This window comes from Engystomops pustulosus, chromosome 5 (assembly GCF_040894005.1).
Source record: "Engystomops pustulosus chromosome 5, aEngPut4.maternal, whole genome shotgun sequence".
In the NCBI taxonomy this organism is placed as follows: domain Eukaryota; kingdom Metazoa; phylum Chordata; class Amphibia; order Anura; family Leptodactylidae; genus Engystomops; species Engystomops pustulosus.
Window position 1 is genome coordinate 209,764,584 of NC_092415.1, and position 14,365 is coordinate 209,778,948.

Consider the following 14,365-nt stretch of genomic DNA (forward strand, 5'->3'; position numbering starts at 1 on the left):
GAGGTGCAGGATGAGCAGAGCTACATACATCCCACCCACCAGAACACCCCAACTGTGCATGAACCAGGAGGTGCAGGATGAGCAGAGCTACATACATCCCACCCACCAGAACACCCCAACTGTGCATGAACCAGGAGGTGCAGGATGAGCAGAGCTACATACATCCCACCCACCAGAACACCCCAACTGTGCATGAACCAGGAGGTGCAGGATGAGCAGAGCTACATACATCCCACCCACCAGAACACCCCAACTGTGCATGAACCAGGAGGTGCAGGATGAGCAGAGCTACATACATCCCACCCACCAGAACACCCCAACAGTGCATGAACCAGGTGGTGCAGGATGAGCAGCGCTACATACATCCCACCTACCAGAAGACTCCAACCCAGAACCGCTCACAGACACTCATGAATCAGGAGGTGTTCATTTTTTTTCCCCCCGTCCACCGAGGTTTAACCCCTGCCCCGTCCGAACTTGTGTAACTCCCAGGATGCACTAGGGCATGCTGGACCCTGTAGTCCCCTGGACTCACCTCATTGAGGGACGGGAAGCGGAGCGGCGCTGTTTTCCTCAGTTGTCCGTCTGCATAAATGTGGACCATGTTCTGCCCGAACGGCCGGCGTCCCGCCTGGTGCACGATGTCCACGCAGTGCTGTCACATACAGAGGGGTTAGCCCCGCCCCCTGCGACACCGCATCTACCAGACTCCGCCCTCCAGACACTTACCCACAAGGAGTCACTGAACTGCAGCTCGGGAAGGGCCACGGTCATGTATTCCTTCTTGGTACAGACGGCCACGACCAGCATGCCATCCGTGGTGAAGAACGCCTCGAAGCCCGTCCCACTCGCCGCAAAGAAACTGCAACAAGTCACAGGGTGTTGTTACAATGTGTCAGGTCATTGCTGTATCCCCCAGTAATCACTGGGAAGGTCCTTCCCATCTCTAGGCCCCGCCCACCTGACACTTACATTCTTTTCCTGTAAATTATATGCAACCTCCTCTTTAATCTACAGGGAATGGCAAGTTTCTGATCTGTGTCTGTCCTGTTGCCTTGGGTTTTGCAGCAGTCAGGTCCATGGGAGCCCCCCGTCCCCCTATATTGGGCTCCTCACCTGTACAGCTGCTTGCGTCGTCTTCCTCCATGAGAATCTTCCTTGGGATCATCGTCCAGACAGACCCAGGCGTGGAAGGCGAAGCCGGCGCCAGGCCACTTCTGCATGGCCGGAACCATAATACCCGACATACTGGGGGTGAGGTCAAAGTACTGCAGCGCCCTCTCGGGCCCGTCCCTCCTGGCCATGGCGGACAGCGCCCGGATAACCTGCGTGGCGTAGGGATGGCTGGCACTGCCTGGAGCCCGGAGGAGCTGGATCAGGCCCCGCAGCTCGTTGGGTCGGATGGAGAGTCGCCCCAGTACCTGGAGGAGGTGGATGAGGTTCTCTGCGCACTTTGGGTCCAGCGCCTCCTCGCTGCTCAGGGCGCTCAGGATCTGGGTCACCATCCCCGCCTGCACGCAGGTCATGCGGTTACACAGCGACGAGTCACAGATCTGGTTCAACCACTCAGACACCAAGATCTGGAGATGTCGCGGAGAAAGGTCCGGGATCCACTGGACCAAGATCAGCAGCGGCTGCTCATTCTGGATGCAGTTCAGGGGGTCAGCGTTGTACGGACCCTCCACAGCCTGTAGGGGGCAGACAAGCAAAGTCTGGTGAAACAGGGAGCAACAGGCACCAACGTCACACAACTTGCATCATCTCTGCGGAGGAGCACAGACCTTCTACCTGTCACAGCTGATGGTCTGTTACAACTGCGTCAAGACTTTAAAATACTCTACATGCCCCTCTGTCCTCCCTCCAGAACCCCAAGACTCCTCCAGACTACTCTGTTTTCTATCCAATCCACTCCAGACATCAAAACTGCCCATCCCCCGAATACCTCTGTGCCTCCTAGGCCTCGCAAGTATCCTATCCGGACCCTCTGCCCCCTCCGGTATCCTATCCCGACCCCTGCGGCCCCTCCGGTATCCTATCCTGACCCCTGCGGCCCCTCCGGTATCCTATCCCGACCCCTCCACCCCCCCAGTATCCTATCCAGACCCCTCCGCCCCCTCCGGTATCCTATCCCGCCCCCTCCGGTATCCTATCCGGACCCCTCCGCCCCCTCCAGTATCCTATCCGGACCCCTCCGCCCCCTCCGGTATCCTATCCCGACCCCTCCGGTGTCCTATCCCGACCCCTCAGCCCCCTCCGGTATCCCATCTGAACCATGTCCTCTTCTGCACACTTTGTCCCATTCAGACCCCTCTGCCCTTCCCCAGCAGGCGTAGTCCAGTGGATGAAGGACCTCTCCCCTGAAAAGGCTTTCCCTAGAGGCGGCACTATAGTATGACGGCTCTCACCATGCTCAGTAGTTGCTGGAGCAGGCGCTTGGTGGGCTGGGTGCGGCTCTTCAGGACCTCGAACATGTGGGGATATCCGATCCGCTCCTTGAACACTTCCTACAGAACAGCGGAGAATATTAGTAATGATGCAGAAACCGGGGCAGTACCAGCGCTGGGCACCCACCCGGGGCAGGCCACGGGCATCACTTACTTTGGCAGAAGGAGAATTCCGCATGATGGATGTCAGGACACTGATGGCGTTGACGGTGATGGCGTCCGAGTCGCTGTCAATCACCTAAATAGAGAAACATACGAGTCAGCGGCGCCCGGATCTCAAGACCATGCCACCACCAGACCCAATCACTAGGGGGCGCTATACAGGACACCAGCAGCCGCATCTACAGAGAAACCACAGAACCCGCTCCTGCTCACACACTGGAACTTGTTACAATGTATCAGTCTGCAGTATGAAGCTGTAAACACTGATACACTGTAACAAAAGCAGCGCGCTGAGAGAAGGTCCAGGCAAAGAGATGGGGTACAGTAATTATGATTAGCGCATGAGGGGGAGCAGGAGACTCCATTACCAAGTGTAGGACACCCCCCAGTGCACCCCAGCTACAATCCAGGAAAATAAATGCATCTCACAGTCCTGCTGCTACTAACAAAACACACAAAGGTCTGATTACACATCTCTCCAGGGAAACACTGGATGCAGAGCACAGAGCACAGCAGTGTGAGGTCTGACCCACTATAACCTAGTGGTTATAGTTACCCGGCAGCTGCTGGTGCTCCACAAGTTCAGTGCACAGATCCCGGGGTCTGGGGACAGACAGGAGGGGGCACATCTGCTGCCAGGAATAATTAACCCCTGGGGGGAGATATTCTCCTACTGTAGGTCTTCATCTAGTCACATTCTAGTATGTGACTATAGACCCCAGCCTCCAGGAAGCACTGCACCCATCATCACCTCCAGCCACAAACCAGACCTCAACTGCTGTGCCCCCCACCTGCTGCTGTGCCCCCATCATCGCTCTCCAGCCCCCCACCTGCTGCTGTGCCCCCATCATCGCTCTCCTGACCCCACCTGCTGCTGTGCCCCCATCATCGCTCTCCTGCCCGCCACCTGCTGCTGTGCCCCCATCATCGCTCTCCAGCCCCCCACCTGCTGCTGTGCCCCCATCATCGCTCTCCAGCCCCCCACCTGCTGCTGTGCCCCCATCATCGCTCTCCTGACCCCCACCTGCTGCTGTGCCCCCATCATCGCTCTCCAGCCCCCCACCTGCTGCTGTGCCCCCATCATCGCTCTCCTGACCCCCACCTGCTGCTGTGCCCCCATCATCGCTCTCCTGCCCCCCACCTGCTGCTGTGCCCCCATCATCGCTCTCCTGCCCCCACCTGCTGCTGTGCCCCATCATTGCTCTCCTGCCCCCATCATTGCTCTCCAGCCCCCACCTGCTGCTGTGCCCCCATCATCGCTCTCCTGCCCCCCACCTGCTGCTGTGCCCCCATCATCGCTCTCCTGCCCCCCACCTGCTCCTGTGCCCCCATCATCGCTCTCCTGCCCCACACCTGCTGCTGTGCCCCCATCATCGCTCTCCTGCCCCCCACCTGCTGCTGTGCCCCCATCATCGCTCTCCAGCCCCCCACCTGCTGCTGTGCCCCCATCATCGCTCTCCTGACCCCACCTGCTGCTGTGCCCCCATCATCGCTCTCCTGCCCGCCACCTGCTGCTGTGCCCCCATCATCGCTCTCCAGCCCCCCACCTGCTGCTGTGCCCCCATCATCGCTCTCCAGCCCCCCACCTGCTGCTGTGCCCCCATCATCGCTCTCCTGACCCCCACCTGCTGCTGTGCCCCCATCATCGCTCTCCAGCCCCCCACCTGCTGCTGTGCCCCCATCATCGCTCTCCTGACCCCCACCTGCTGCTGTGCCCCCATCATCGCTCTCCTGCCCCCCACCTGCTGCTGTGCCCCCATCATCGCTCTCCTGCCCCCACCTGCTGCTGTGCCCCATCATTGCTCTCCTGCCCCCATCATTGCTCTCCAGCCCCCACCTGCTGCTGTGCCCCCATCATCGCTCTCCTGCCCCCCACCTGCTGCTGTGCCCCCATCATCGCTCTCCTGCCCCCCACCTGCTCCTGTGCCCCCATCATCGCTCTCCTGCCCCACACCTGCTGCTGTGCCCCCATCATCGCTCTCCTGCCCCACACCTGCTGCTGTGCCCCCATCATTGCTCTCCTGCCCCCATCATCGCTCTCCTGCCCCCACCTGCTGCTGTGCCCCCATCATCGCTCTCCTGCCCCCATCATCGCTCTCCTGCCCCACACCTGCTGCTGTGCCCCCATCATTGCTCTCCTGCCCCCATCATCGCTCTCCTGCCCCCACCTGCTGCTGTGCCCCCATCATCGCTCTCCTGCCCCCATCATCGCTCTCCTGCCCCACACCTGCTGCTGTGCCCCCCACCTGCTGCTGTGCCCCCATCATCGCTCTCCTGACCCCCACCTGCTGCTGTGCCCCCATCATCGCTCTCCTGTCCCCCACCTGCTGCTGTGCCCCCATCATCGCTCTCCTGCCCCCCACCTGCTCCTGTGCCCCCATCATCGCTCTCCTGCCCCCCACCTGCTCCTGTGCCCCCATCATCGCTCTCCTGCCCCCCACCTGCTGCTGTGCCCCCATCATCGCTCTCCTGCCCCCCCCCTGCTCCTGTGCACCCATCATCGCTCTCCTGCCCCCCACCTGCTGCTGTGCCCCCATCATCGCTCTCCTGCCCCCCACCTGCTGCTGTGCCCCCATCATCGCTCTCCTGACCCCCACCTGCTGCTGTGCCCCCATCATCGCTCTCCTGACCCCCACCTGCTGCTGTGCCCCCATCATCGCTCTCCAGCCCCCCACCTGCTGCTGTGCCCCCATCATCGCTATCCTGCCCCCCACCTGCTGCTGTGCCCCCATCATCGCTCTCCTGACCCCCACCTGCTGCTGTGCCCCCATCATCGCTCTCCTGACCCCACCTGCTCCTGTGCCCCCATCATCGCTCTCCTGCCTCCACCTGCTGCTGTGCCCCCATCATCGCTCTCGTGCCCCCACCTGCTGCTGTGCCCCCATCATCGCTCTCCTGCCCCCCACCTGCTGCTGTGCCCCCATCATCGCTCTCCTGACCCCCGCCTTCTGCTGTGCCCCCATCATCGCTCTCCTGACCCCCGCCTTCTGCTGTGCCCCCATCATCGCTCTCCTGACCCCCGCCTTCTGCTGTGCCCCCATCATCGCTCTCCTGACCCCACCTGCTGCTGTGCCCCCATCATCGCTCTCCTGACCCCACCTGCTGCTGTGCCCCCATCATCGCTCTCCTGACCCCACCTGCTGCTGTGCCCCCATCATCGCTCTCCTGACCCCACCTGCTGCTGTGCCCCCATCATCGCTCTCCTGCCCCCACCTGCTGCTGTATCCCCATCATCGCTCTCCTGCCCCCACCTGCTGCTGTGCCCCCATCATCGCTCTCCTGACCCCCACCTGCTGCTGTGCCCCCATCATCGCTCTCCTGACCCCACCTGCTGCTGTGCCCCCATCATCGCTCTCCTGCCCCCCACCTGCTGCTGTGCCCCCATCATCGCTCTCCTGACCCCCACCTGCTGCTGTGCCCCCATCATCGCTCTCCTGACCCCCACCTGCTGCTGTGCCCCCATCATCGCTCTCCTGCCCCCATCATCGCTCTCCTGCCCCCCACCTGCTGCTGTGCCCCCATCATCGCTCTCCTGACCCCCACCTGCTGCTGTGCCCCCATCATCGCTCTCCTGACCCCCACCTGCTGCTGTGCCCCCATCATCGCTCTCCTGCCCCCATCATCGCTCTCCAGCCCCCCACCTGCTGCTGTGCCCCCATCATCGCTCTCCTGACCCCACCTGCTCCTGTGCCCCCATCATCGCTCTCCTGCCCCCCACCTGCTGCTGTGCCCCCATCATCGCTCTCCTGCCCCCCACCTGCTGCTGTGCCCCCATCATCGCTCTCCTGACCCCCGCCTTCTGCTGTGCCCCCATCATCGCTCTCCTGACCCCCGCCTTCTGCTGTGCCCCCATCATCGCTCTCCTGCCCCCACCTGCTGCTGTATCCCCATCATCGCTCTCCTGCCCCCACCTGCTCCTGTGCCCCCATCATCGCTCTCCTGTCCCCCCACCTGCTGATGTGCCCCCATCATCGCTCTCCTGACCCCCACCTGCTGCTGTGCCCCCATCATCGCTCTCCTGTCCCCCCACCTGCTGATGTGCCCCCATCATCGCTCTCCTGACCCCCGCCTTCTGCTGTGCCCCCATCATCGCTCTCCTGCCCCCACCTGCTGCTGTATCCCCATCATCGCTCTCCTGCCCCCACCTGCTCCTGTGCCCCCATCATCGCTCTCCTGTCCCCCCACCTGCTGATGTGCCCCCATCATCGCTCTCCTGACCCCCACCTGCTGATGTGCCCCCATCATTGCTCTCCTGCCCCCCACCTGCTGCTGTGCCCCCATCATCGCTCTCCTGTGCCCCCACCATCGCTCTCCTGTGCCCCCCACCTGCTGCTGTGCCCCCATCATCGCTCTCCTGCTCCCACCTGCTGATGTGCCCCCATCATTGCTCTCCTGCCCCCACCTGCTGATGTGCCCCCATCATCGCTCTCCTGTGCCCCACCTGCTGATGTGCCCCCATTATTGCTCTCCTGCCCCCCATTTGCTGCTGTGTCCCCATCATCGCTCTCCTGTGCCCCACCTGCTCCTGTGCCCCCATCATCGCTCTCCTGCCCCCCACCTGCTGCTGTGCCCCCATCATCGCTCTCCTGTGCCCCCATCATCGCTCTCCTGCCCCCCACCTGCTGCTGTGCCCCCATCATCGCTCTCCTGCCCCCCACCTGCTCCTGTGCCCCCATCATCGCTCTCCTGACCCCCACCTGCTGATGTGCCCCCATCATCGCTCTCCTGTCCCCCCACCTGCTGCTGTGCCCCCATCATCACTCTCCTGCCCCCACCTGCTGATGTGCCCCCATCATTGCTCTCCTGCCCCCCATTTGCTGCTGTGTCCCCATCATCGCTCTCCTGTGCCCCACCTGCTCCTGTGCCCCCATCATCGCTCTCCTGTGCCCCACCTGCTCCTGTGCCCCCATCATCGCTCTCCTGCCCCCCACCTGCTGCTGTGCCCCCATCATCGCTCTCCTGCTCCCCACCTGCTGCTGTGCCCCCATCATCTCTCTCCTGACCCCCACCTGCTGCTGTGCCCCCATCATCGCTCTCCTGCTCCCCACCTGCTGCTGTGCCCCCATCATCGCTCTCCTGCTCCCCACCTGCTGCTGTGCCCCCATCATCGCTCTCCTACTCCCCACCTGCTGCTGTGCCCCCATCATCGCTCTCCTGCCCCCCACCTGCTTCTGTGCCCCCTCCTGCTGCTGTGCCCCCATCATCGCTCTCCTGCCCCCCACCTGCTGCTGTCCCCCCAAATTTTTGCCCACTGATTATGTACAGAACCAAAGACCCACGAAAGATAAATCATCAGCCAAGCGTCATGCACAGAGCACAAGCACAAGAAAGGTGTCAGTGGAGGAGCAGGACGGGGCGAGCACCAAGGTGTGGGAGGTTCTGGGGTCATCTCTGATTTTGGATATCGCTGTGTAACCGGAGGAGGAGAGGCGGCAGTTACTACAGATAACTGTGTATGGCAGGAAAGCTGACTACGACTACATACTGGCGGGAGGGGTGTTTGTACATAAGGGGGGCAGTGACACCATCACCTGAAGATCTTACAATCAGCGCCCCCCACTGACACCCCCCAACACGGAGGATGTATTAGCAGGAAGCAATTCAGCGCACAACCACACGGCACTGGGGGTCACGGCACTGGGGGACACGGCACTGGGGGACACGGCACTGGGGGACACGGCACTGGGGGACACGGCACCACCACCAGGGAATACCTTCATGATATCGGGCTCGGTCAGCAGCTGAGTGGTCAGATCACTCCCACTCTCCTCCGGCCCATGAACACTGCTCAAATAAAGCTGCAAAAAGGTGACACGCACAAAAAGCTGTTAATAACATGAGAAAGGGGAGGAACAATGCAGCACAATGGACGAGGTTAGGACAGGACACAAAGAGGAGGAGGAGATAAGTGCAACAGAGGTGGAGGATGAGGAGGAGATCAGAGGGACAGAGGTGGAGGATGAGGAGGAGATCAGAGGGACAGAGGTGGAGGATGAGGAGGAGATCAGAGGGATAGAGGTGGAGGATGAGGAGGAGATCAGAGGAGCAGAGGTGGAGGATGAGGAGGAGATCAGAGGGACAGAGGTGGAGGATGAGGAGGAGATCAGAGGGATAGAGGTGGAGGATGAGGAGGAGATCAGAGGGATAGAGGTGGAGGATGAGGAGGAGATCAGAGGTGGAGGATGAGGAGCAGATCAGAGGGATAGAGGTGGAGGATGAGGAGCAGATCAGAGGGATAGAGGTGGAGGATGAGGAGGAGATCAGAGGACAGAGGTGGAGGATGAGGAGGAGATCAGAGGTGGAGGATGAGGAGCAGATCAGAGGGACAGAGGTGGAGGATGAGGAGGAGATCAGAGGGATAGAGGTGGAGGATGAGGAGCAGATCAGAGGGATAGAGGTGGAGGATGAGGAGCAGATCAGAGGGACAGAGGTGGAGGATGAGGAGGAGATCAGAGGGATAGAGGTGGAGGATGAGGAGCAGATCAGAGGGATAGAGGTGGAGGATGAGGAGCAGATCAGAGGGATAGAGGTGGAGGATGAGGAGCAGATCAGAGGGATAGAGGTGGAGGATGAGGAGCAGATCAGAGGGATAGAGGTAGAGGATGAGGTGGAGGATGAGGAGGAGATCAGAGGCGGAGGATGAGGAGGAGATCAGAGGCGGAGGATGAGGAGGAGATCAGAGGCGGAGGATGAGGAGGAGATCAGAGGCGGAGGATGAGGAGGAGATCAGAGGCGGAGGATGAGGAGGAGATCAGAGGCGGAGGATGAGGAGGAGATCAGAGGCGGAGGATGAGGAGGAGATCAGAGGTGGAGGATGAGGGGAAGATCAGAGGGACAAAGGTGGAGGATGAGGGGAAGATCAGAGGGACAGAGGTGGAGGATGAGGGGAAGATCAGAGGGACAGAGGTGGAGGATGAGGAGGAGATCAGAGGTGGAGGATGAGGAGGAGATCAGAGGTGGAGGATGAGGAGGAGATCAGAGGGACAGAGGTGGAGGATGAGGAGGAGATCAGAGGACAGAGGTGGAGGATGAGGAGGAGATCAGAGGGACAGAGGTGGAGGATGAGGAGGAGATCAGAGGGACAGACGTGGAGGATGAGGAGATCAGAGGGACAGAGGTGGAGGATGAGGAGAAGATCAGAGGGACAGAGGTGGAGGATGAGGAGAAGATCAGAGGGACAGAGGTGGAGGATGAGGAGGAGATCAGAGGGACAGAGGTGGAGGATGAGGAGGAGATCAGAGGGACAGAGGTGGAGGATGAGGAGGAGATCAGAGGGACAGAGGTGGAGGATGAGGAGGAGATCAGAGGGACAGAGGTGGAGGATGAGGAGGAGATCAGAGGGATAGAGGTGGAGGATGAGGAGGAGATCAGAGGAGCAGAGGTGGAGGATGAGGAGGAGATCAGAGGGACAGAGGAGGAGGATGAGGAGGAGATCAGAGGGATAGAGGTGGAGGATGAGGAGGAGATCAGAGGGATAGAGGTGGAGGATGAGGAGGAGATCAGAGGTGGAGGATGAGGAGCAGATCAGAGGGATAGAGGTGGAGGATGAGGAGCAGATCAGAGGGATAGAGGTGGAGGATGAGGAGGAGATCAGAGGACAGAGGTGGAGGATGAGGAGGAGATCAGAGGTGGAGGATGAGGAGCAGATCAGAGGGACAGAGGTGGAGGATGAGGAGGAGATCAGAGGGATAGAGGTGGAGGATGAGGAGCAGATCAGAGGGATAGAGGTGGAGGATGAGGAGCAGATCAGAGGGACAGAGGTGGAGGATGAGGAGGAGATCAGAGGGATAGAGGTGGAGGATGAGGAGCAGATCAGAGGGATAGAGGTGGAGGATGAGGAGCAGATCAGAGGGATAGAGGTGGAGGATGAGGAGCAGATCAGAGGGATAGAGGTGGAGGATGAGGAGCAGATCAGAGGGATAGAGGTAGAGGATGAGGTGGAGGATGAGGAGGAGATCAGAGGCGGAGGATGAGGAGGAGATCAGAGGCGGAGGATGAGGAGGAGATCAGAGGCGGAGGATGAGGAGGAGATCAGAGGCGGAGGATGAGGAGGAGATCAGAGGCGGAGGATGAGGAGGAGATCAGAGGCGGAGGATGAGGAGGAGATCAGAGGCGGAGGATGAGGAGGAGATCAGAGGCGGAGGATGAGGAGGAGATCAGAGGCGGAGGATGAGGAGGAGATCAGAGGCGGAGGATGAGGAGGAGATCAGAGGCGGAGGATGAGGAGGAGATCAGAGGGACAGAGGTGGAGGATGAGGAGGATGAGGAGGAGATCAGAGGGACAGAGGCGGTGGATGAGGAGGAGATCAGAGGGACAGAGGTGGAGGATGAGGAGGAGATCAGAGGTGGAGGATGAGGAGCAGATCAGAGGGACAGAGGTGGAGGATGAGGAGGAGATTAGAGGGATAGAGGTGGAGGATGAGGAAGAGGTCAGAGGCGGAGAATGAGGAGGAGATCAGAGGCGGAGGATGAGGAGGAGATCAGAGGCGGAGGATGAGGAGGAGATCAGAGGCGGAGGATGAGGAGGAGATCAGAGGCGGAGGATGAGGAGAAAATCAGAGGCGGAGGATGAGGAGGAGATCAGAGGCGGAGGATGAGGAGGAGATCAGAGGCGGAGGATGAGGAGGAGATCAGAGGCGGAGGATGAGGAGGAGATCAGAGGGACAGAGGAGGAGATCAGAGGGACAGAGGAGGAGATCAGAGGGACAGAGGAGGAGATCAGAGGGACAGAGGTGGAGGATGAGGAGGAGATCAGAGGGACAGAGGTGGAGGATGAGGAGGAGATCAGAGGGACAGAGGTGGAGGATGAGGAGGAGATCAGAGGGACAGAGGTGGAGGATGAGGAGGAGATCAGAGGGACAGAGGTGGAGGATGAGGAGGAGATCAGAGGGACAGAGGTGGAGGATGAGGAGAAGATCACAGGGACAGAGGTGGAGGATGAGGAGAAGATCAGAGGGACAGAGGTGGAGGATGAGGAGGAGATCAGAGGGACAGAGGTGGAGGATGAGGAGAAGATCAGAGGGACAGAGGTGGAGGATGAGGAGGAGATCAGGGGGACAGAGGTGGAGGATGAGGAGGAGATCAGAGGGACAGAGGTGGAGGATGAGGAGGAGATCAGAGGGACAGAGGTGGAGGATGAGGAGAAGATCAGAGGGACAGAGGTGGAGGATGAGGAGGAGATCAGAGGGACAGAGGTGGAGGATGAGGAGGAGATCAGAGGGGCAGAGGTGGAGGATGAGGAGGAGATCAGAGGGATAGAGGTGGAGGATGAGGAGGAGATCAGAGGTGGAGGATGAGGAGGAGATCAGAGGGATAGAGGTGGAGGATGAGGAGGAGATCAGAGGTGGAGGATGAGGAGGAGATCAGAGGGACAGAGGTGGAGGATGAGGAGAAGATCAGAGGGACAGAGGTGGAGGATGAGGAGAAGATCAGAGGGACAGAGGTGGAGGATGAGGAGGAGATCAGAGGGACAGAGGTGGAGGATGAGGAGGAGATCAGAGGGACAGAGGTGGAGGATGAGGAGGAGATCAGAGGGACAGAGGTGGAGGATGAGGAGGAGATCAGAGGGACAGAGGTGGAGGATGAGGAGGAGATCAGAGGGACAGAGGTGGAGGATGAGGAGGAGATCAGAGGGACAGAGGTGGAGGATGAGGAGGAGATCAGAGGGACAGAGGTGGAGGATGAGGGGAAGATCAGAAGGACAGAGGTGGAGGATGAGGGGAAGATCAGAGGGACAGAGGTGGAGGATGAGGGGAAGATCAGAGGGACAGAGGTGGAGGATGAGGAGGAGATCAGAGGTGGAGGATGAGGAGGAGATCAGAGGGACAGAGGTGGAGGATGAGGGGAAGATCAGAGGGACAGAGGTGGAGGATGAGGAGGAGATCAGAGGTGGAGGATGAGGAGGAGATCAGAGGGACAGAGGTGGAGGATGAGGAGGAGATCAGAGGACAGAGGTGGAGGATGAGGAGGAGATCAGAGGGACAGAGGTGGAGGATGAGGAGGAGATCAGAGGGACAGAGGTGGAGGATGAGGAGGAGATCAGAGGGACAGAGGTGGAGGATGAGGAGAAGATCAGAGGGACAGAGGTGGAGGATGAGGAGGAGATCAGAGGACAGAGGTGGAGGATGAGGAGGAGATCAGAGGGACAGAGGTGGAGGATGAGGAGGAGATCAGAGGGACAGAGGTGGAGGATGAGGAGGAGATCAGAGGGACAGAGGTGGAGGATGAGGAGAAGATCAGAGGGACAGAGGTGGAGGATGAGGAGAAGATCAGAGGGACAGAGGTGGAGGATGAGGAGGAGATCAGAGGGACAGAGGTGGAGGATGAGGAAAAGATCAGAGGGACAGAGGTGGAGGATGAGGAGGAGATCAGAGGGACAGAGGTGGAGGATGAGGAGGAGATCAGAGGGACAGAGGTGGAGGATGAGGAGGAGATCAGAGGGACAGAGGTGGAGGATGAGGAGGAGATCAGAGGGACAGAGGTGGAGGATGAGGGGAAGATCAGAGGGACACAGGTGGAGGATGAGGGGAAGATCAGAGGGACAGAGGTGGAGGATGAGGAGGAGATCAGAGGTGGAGGATGAGGAGGAGATCAGAGGGACAGAGGTGGAGGATGAGGGGAAGATCAGAGGGACAGAGGTGGAGGATGAGGAGGAGATCAGAGGTGGAGGATGAGGAGGAGATCAGAGGGACAGAGGTGGAGGATGAGGAGGAGATCAGAGGGACAGAGGTGGAGGATGAGGAGGAGATCAGAGGGACAGAGGTGGAGGATGAGGAGGAGATCAGAGGGACAGAGGTGGAGGATGAGGAGGAGATCAGAGGGACAGAGGTGGAGGATGAGGAGGAGATCAGAGGGACAGAGGTGGAGGATGAGGAGGAGATCAGAGGGACAGAGGTGGAGGATGAGGAGGAGATCAGAGGGACAGAGGTGGAGGATGAGGAGGAGATCAGAGGGACAGAGGTGGAGGATGAGGAGAAGATCAGAGGGACAGAGGTGGAGGATGAGGAGGAGATCAGAGGACAGAGGTGGAGGATGAGGAGGAGATCAGAGGGACAGAGGTGGAGGATGAGGAGGAGATCAGAGGGACAGAGGTGGAGGATGAGGAGAAGATCAGAGGGATAGAGGTGGAGGATGAGGAGAAGATCAGAGGGACAGAGGTGGAGGATGAGGAGGAGATCAGAGGACAGAGGTGGAGGATGAGGAGAAGATCAGAGGGACAGAGGTGGAGGATGAGGAGAAGATCAGAGGGACAGAGGTGGAGGATGAGGAGAAGATCAGAGGGACAGAGGTGGAGGATGAGGAGAAGATCAGAGGGACAGAGGTGGAGGATGAGGAGAAGATCAGAGGGATAGAGGTGGAGGATGAGGAGAAGATCAGAGGGACAGAGGTGGAGGATGAGGAGGAGATCAGAGGACAGAGGTGGAGGATGAGGAGAAGATCAGAGGGACAGAGGTGGAGGATGAGGAGAAGATCAGAGGGACAGAGGTGGAGGATGAGGAGAAGATCAGAGGGACAGAGGTGGAGGATGAGGAGAAGATCAGAGGGACAGAGGTGGAGGATGAGGAGAAGATCAGAGGGACAGAGGTGGAGGATGAGGAGAAGATCAGAGGGATAGAGGTGGAGGATGAGGAGAAGATCAGAGGGACAGAGGTGGAGGATGAGGAGAAGATCAGAGGGACAGAGGTGGAGGATGAGGAGAAGATCAGAGGGACAGAGGTGGAGGATGAGGAGAAGATCAGAGGGACAGAGGTGGAGGATGA

General features: G+C 59.7%; 1 protein-coding gene across 2 annotated transcripts in view; it reads right to left on the bottom strand.

Annotated features, from left to right (window-relative positions):
- Positions 1–14,365, bottom strand: part of NBEAL2 (neurobeachin like 2) — a 142,620-nt gene that overhangs the window by 60,930 nt on the left and 67,325 nt on the right. Inside the window, exons 10-15 of one of the 2 annotated variants that reach the window (XM_072154528.1) lie at positions 8,321–8,404; positions 2,599–2,682; positions 2,406–2,504; positions 1,117–1,688; positions 730–862; positions 536–655 (exon numbers count right to left, since the gene is read on the bottom strand). In XM_072154528.1, the coding sequence (XP_072010629.1) occupies positions 536–655; positions 730–862; positions 1,117–1,688; positions 2,406–2,504; positions 2,599–2,682; positions 8,321–8,404 (1,092 nt within the window). The remainder of the gene's footprint in view (positions 1–535; positions 656–729; positions 863–1,116; positions 1,689–2,405; positions 2,505–2,598; positions 2,683–8,320; positions 8,405–14,365) is intronic. The other variant, XM_072154529.1, reaches the window with a different exon arrangement.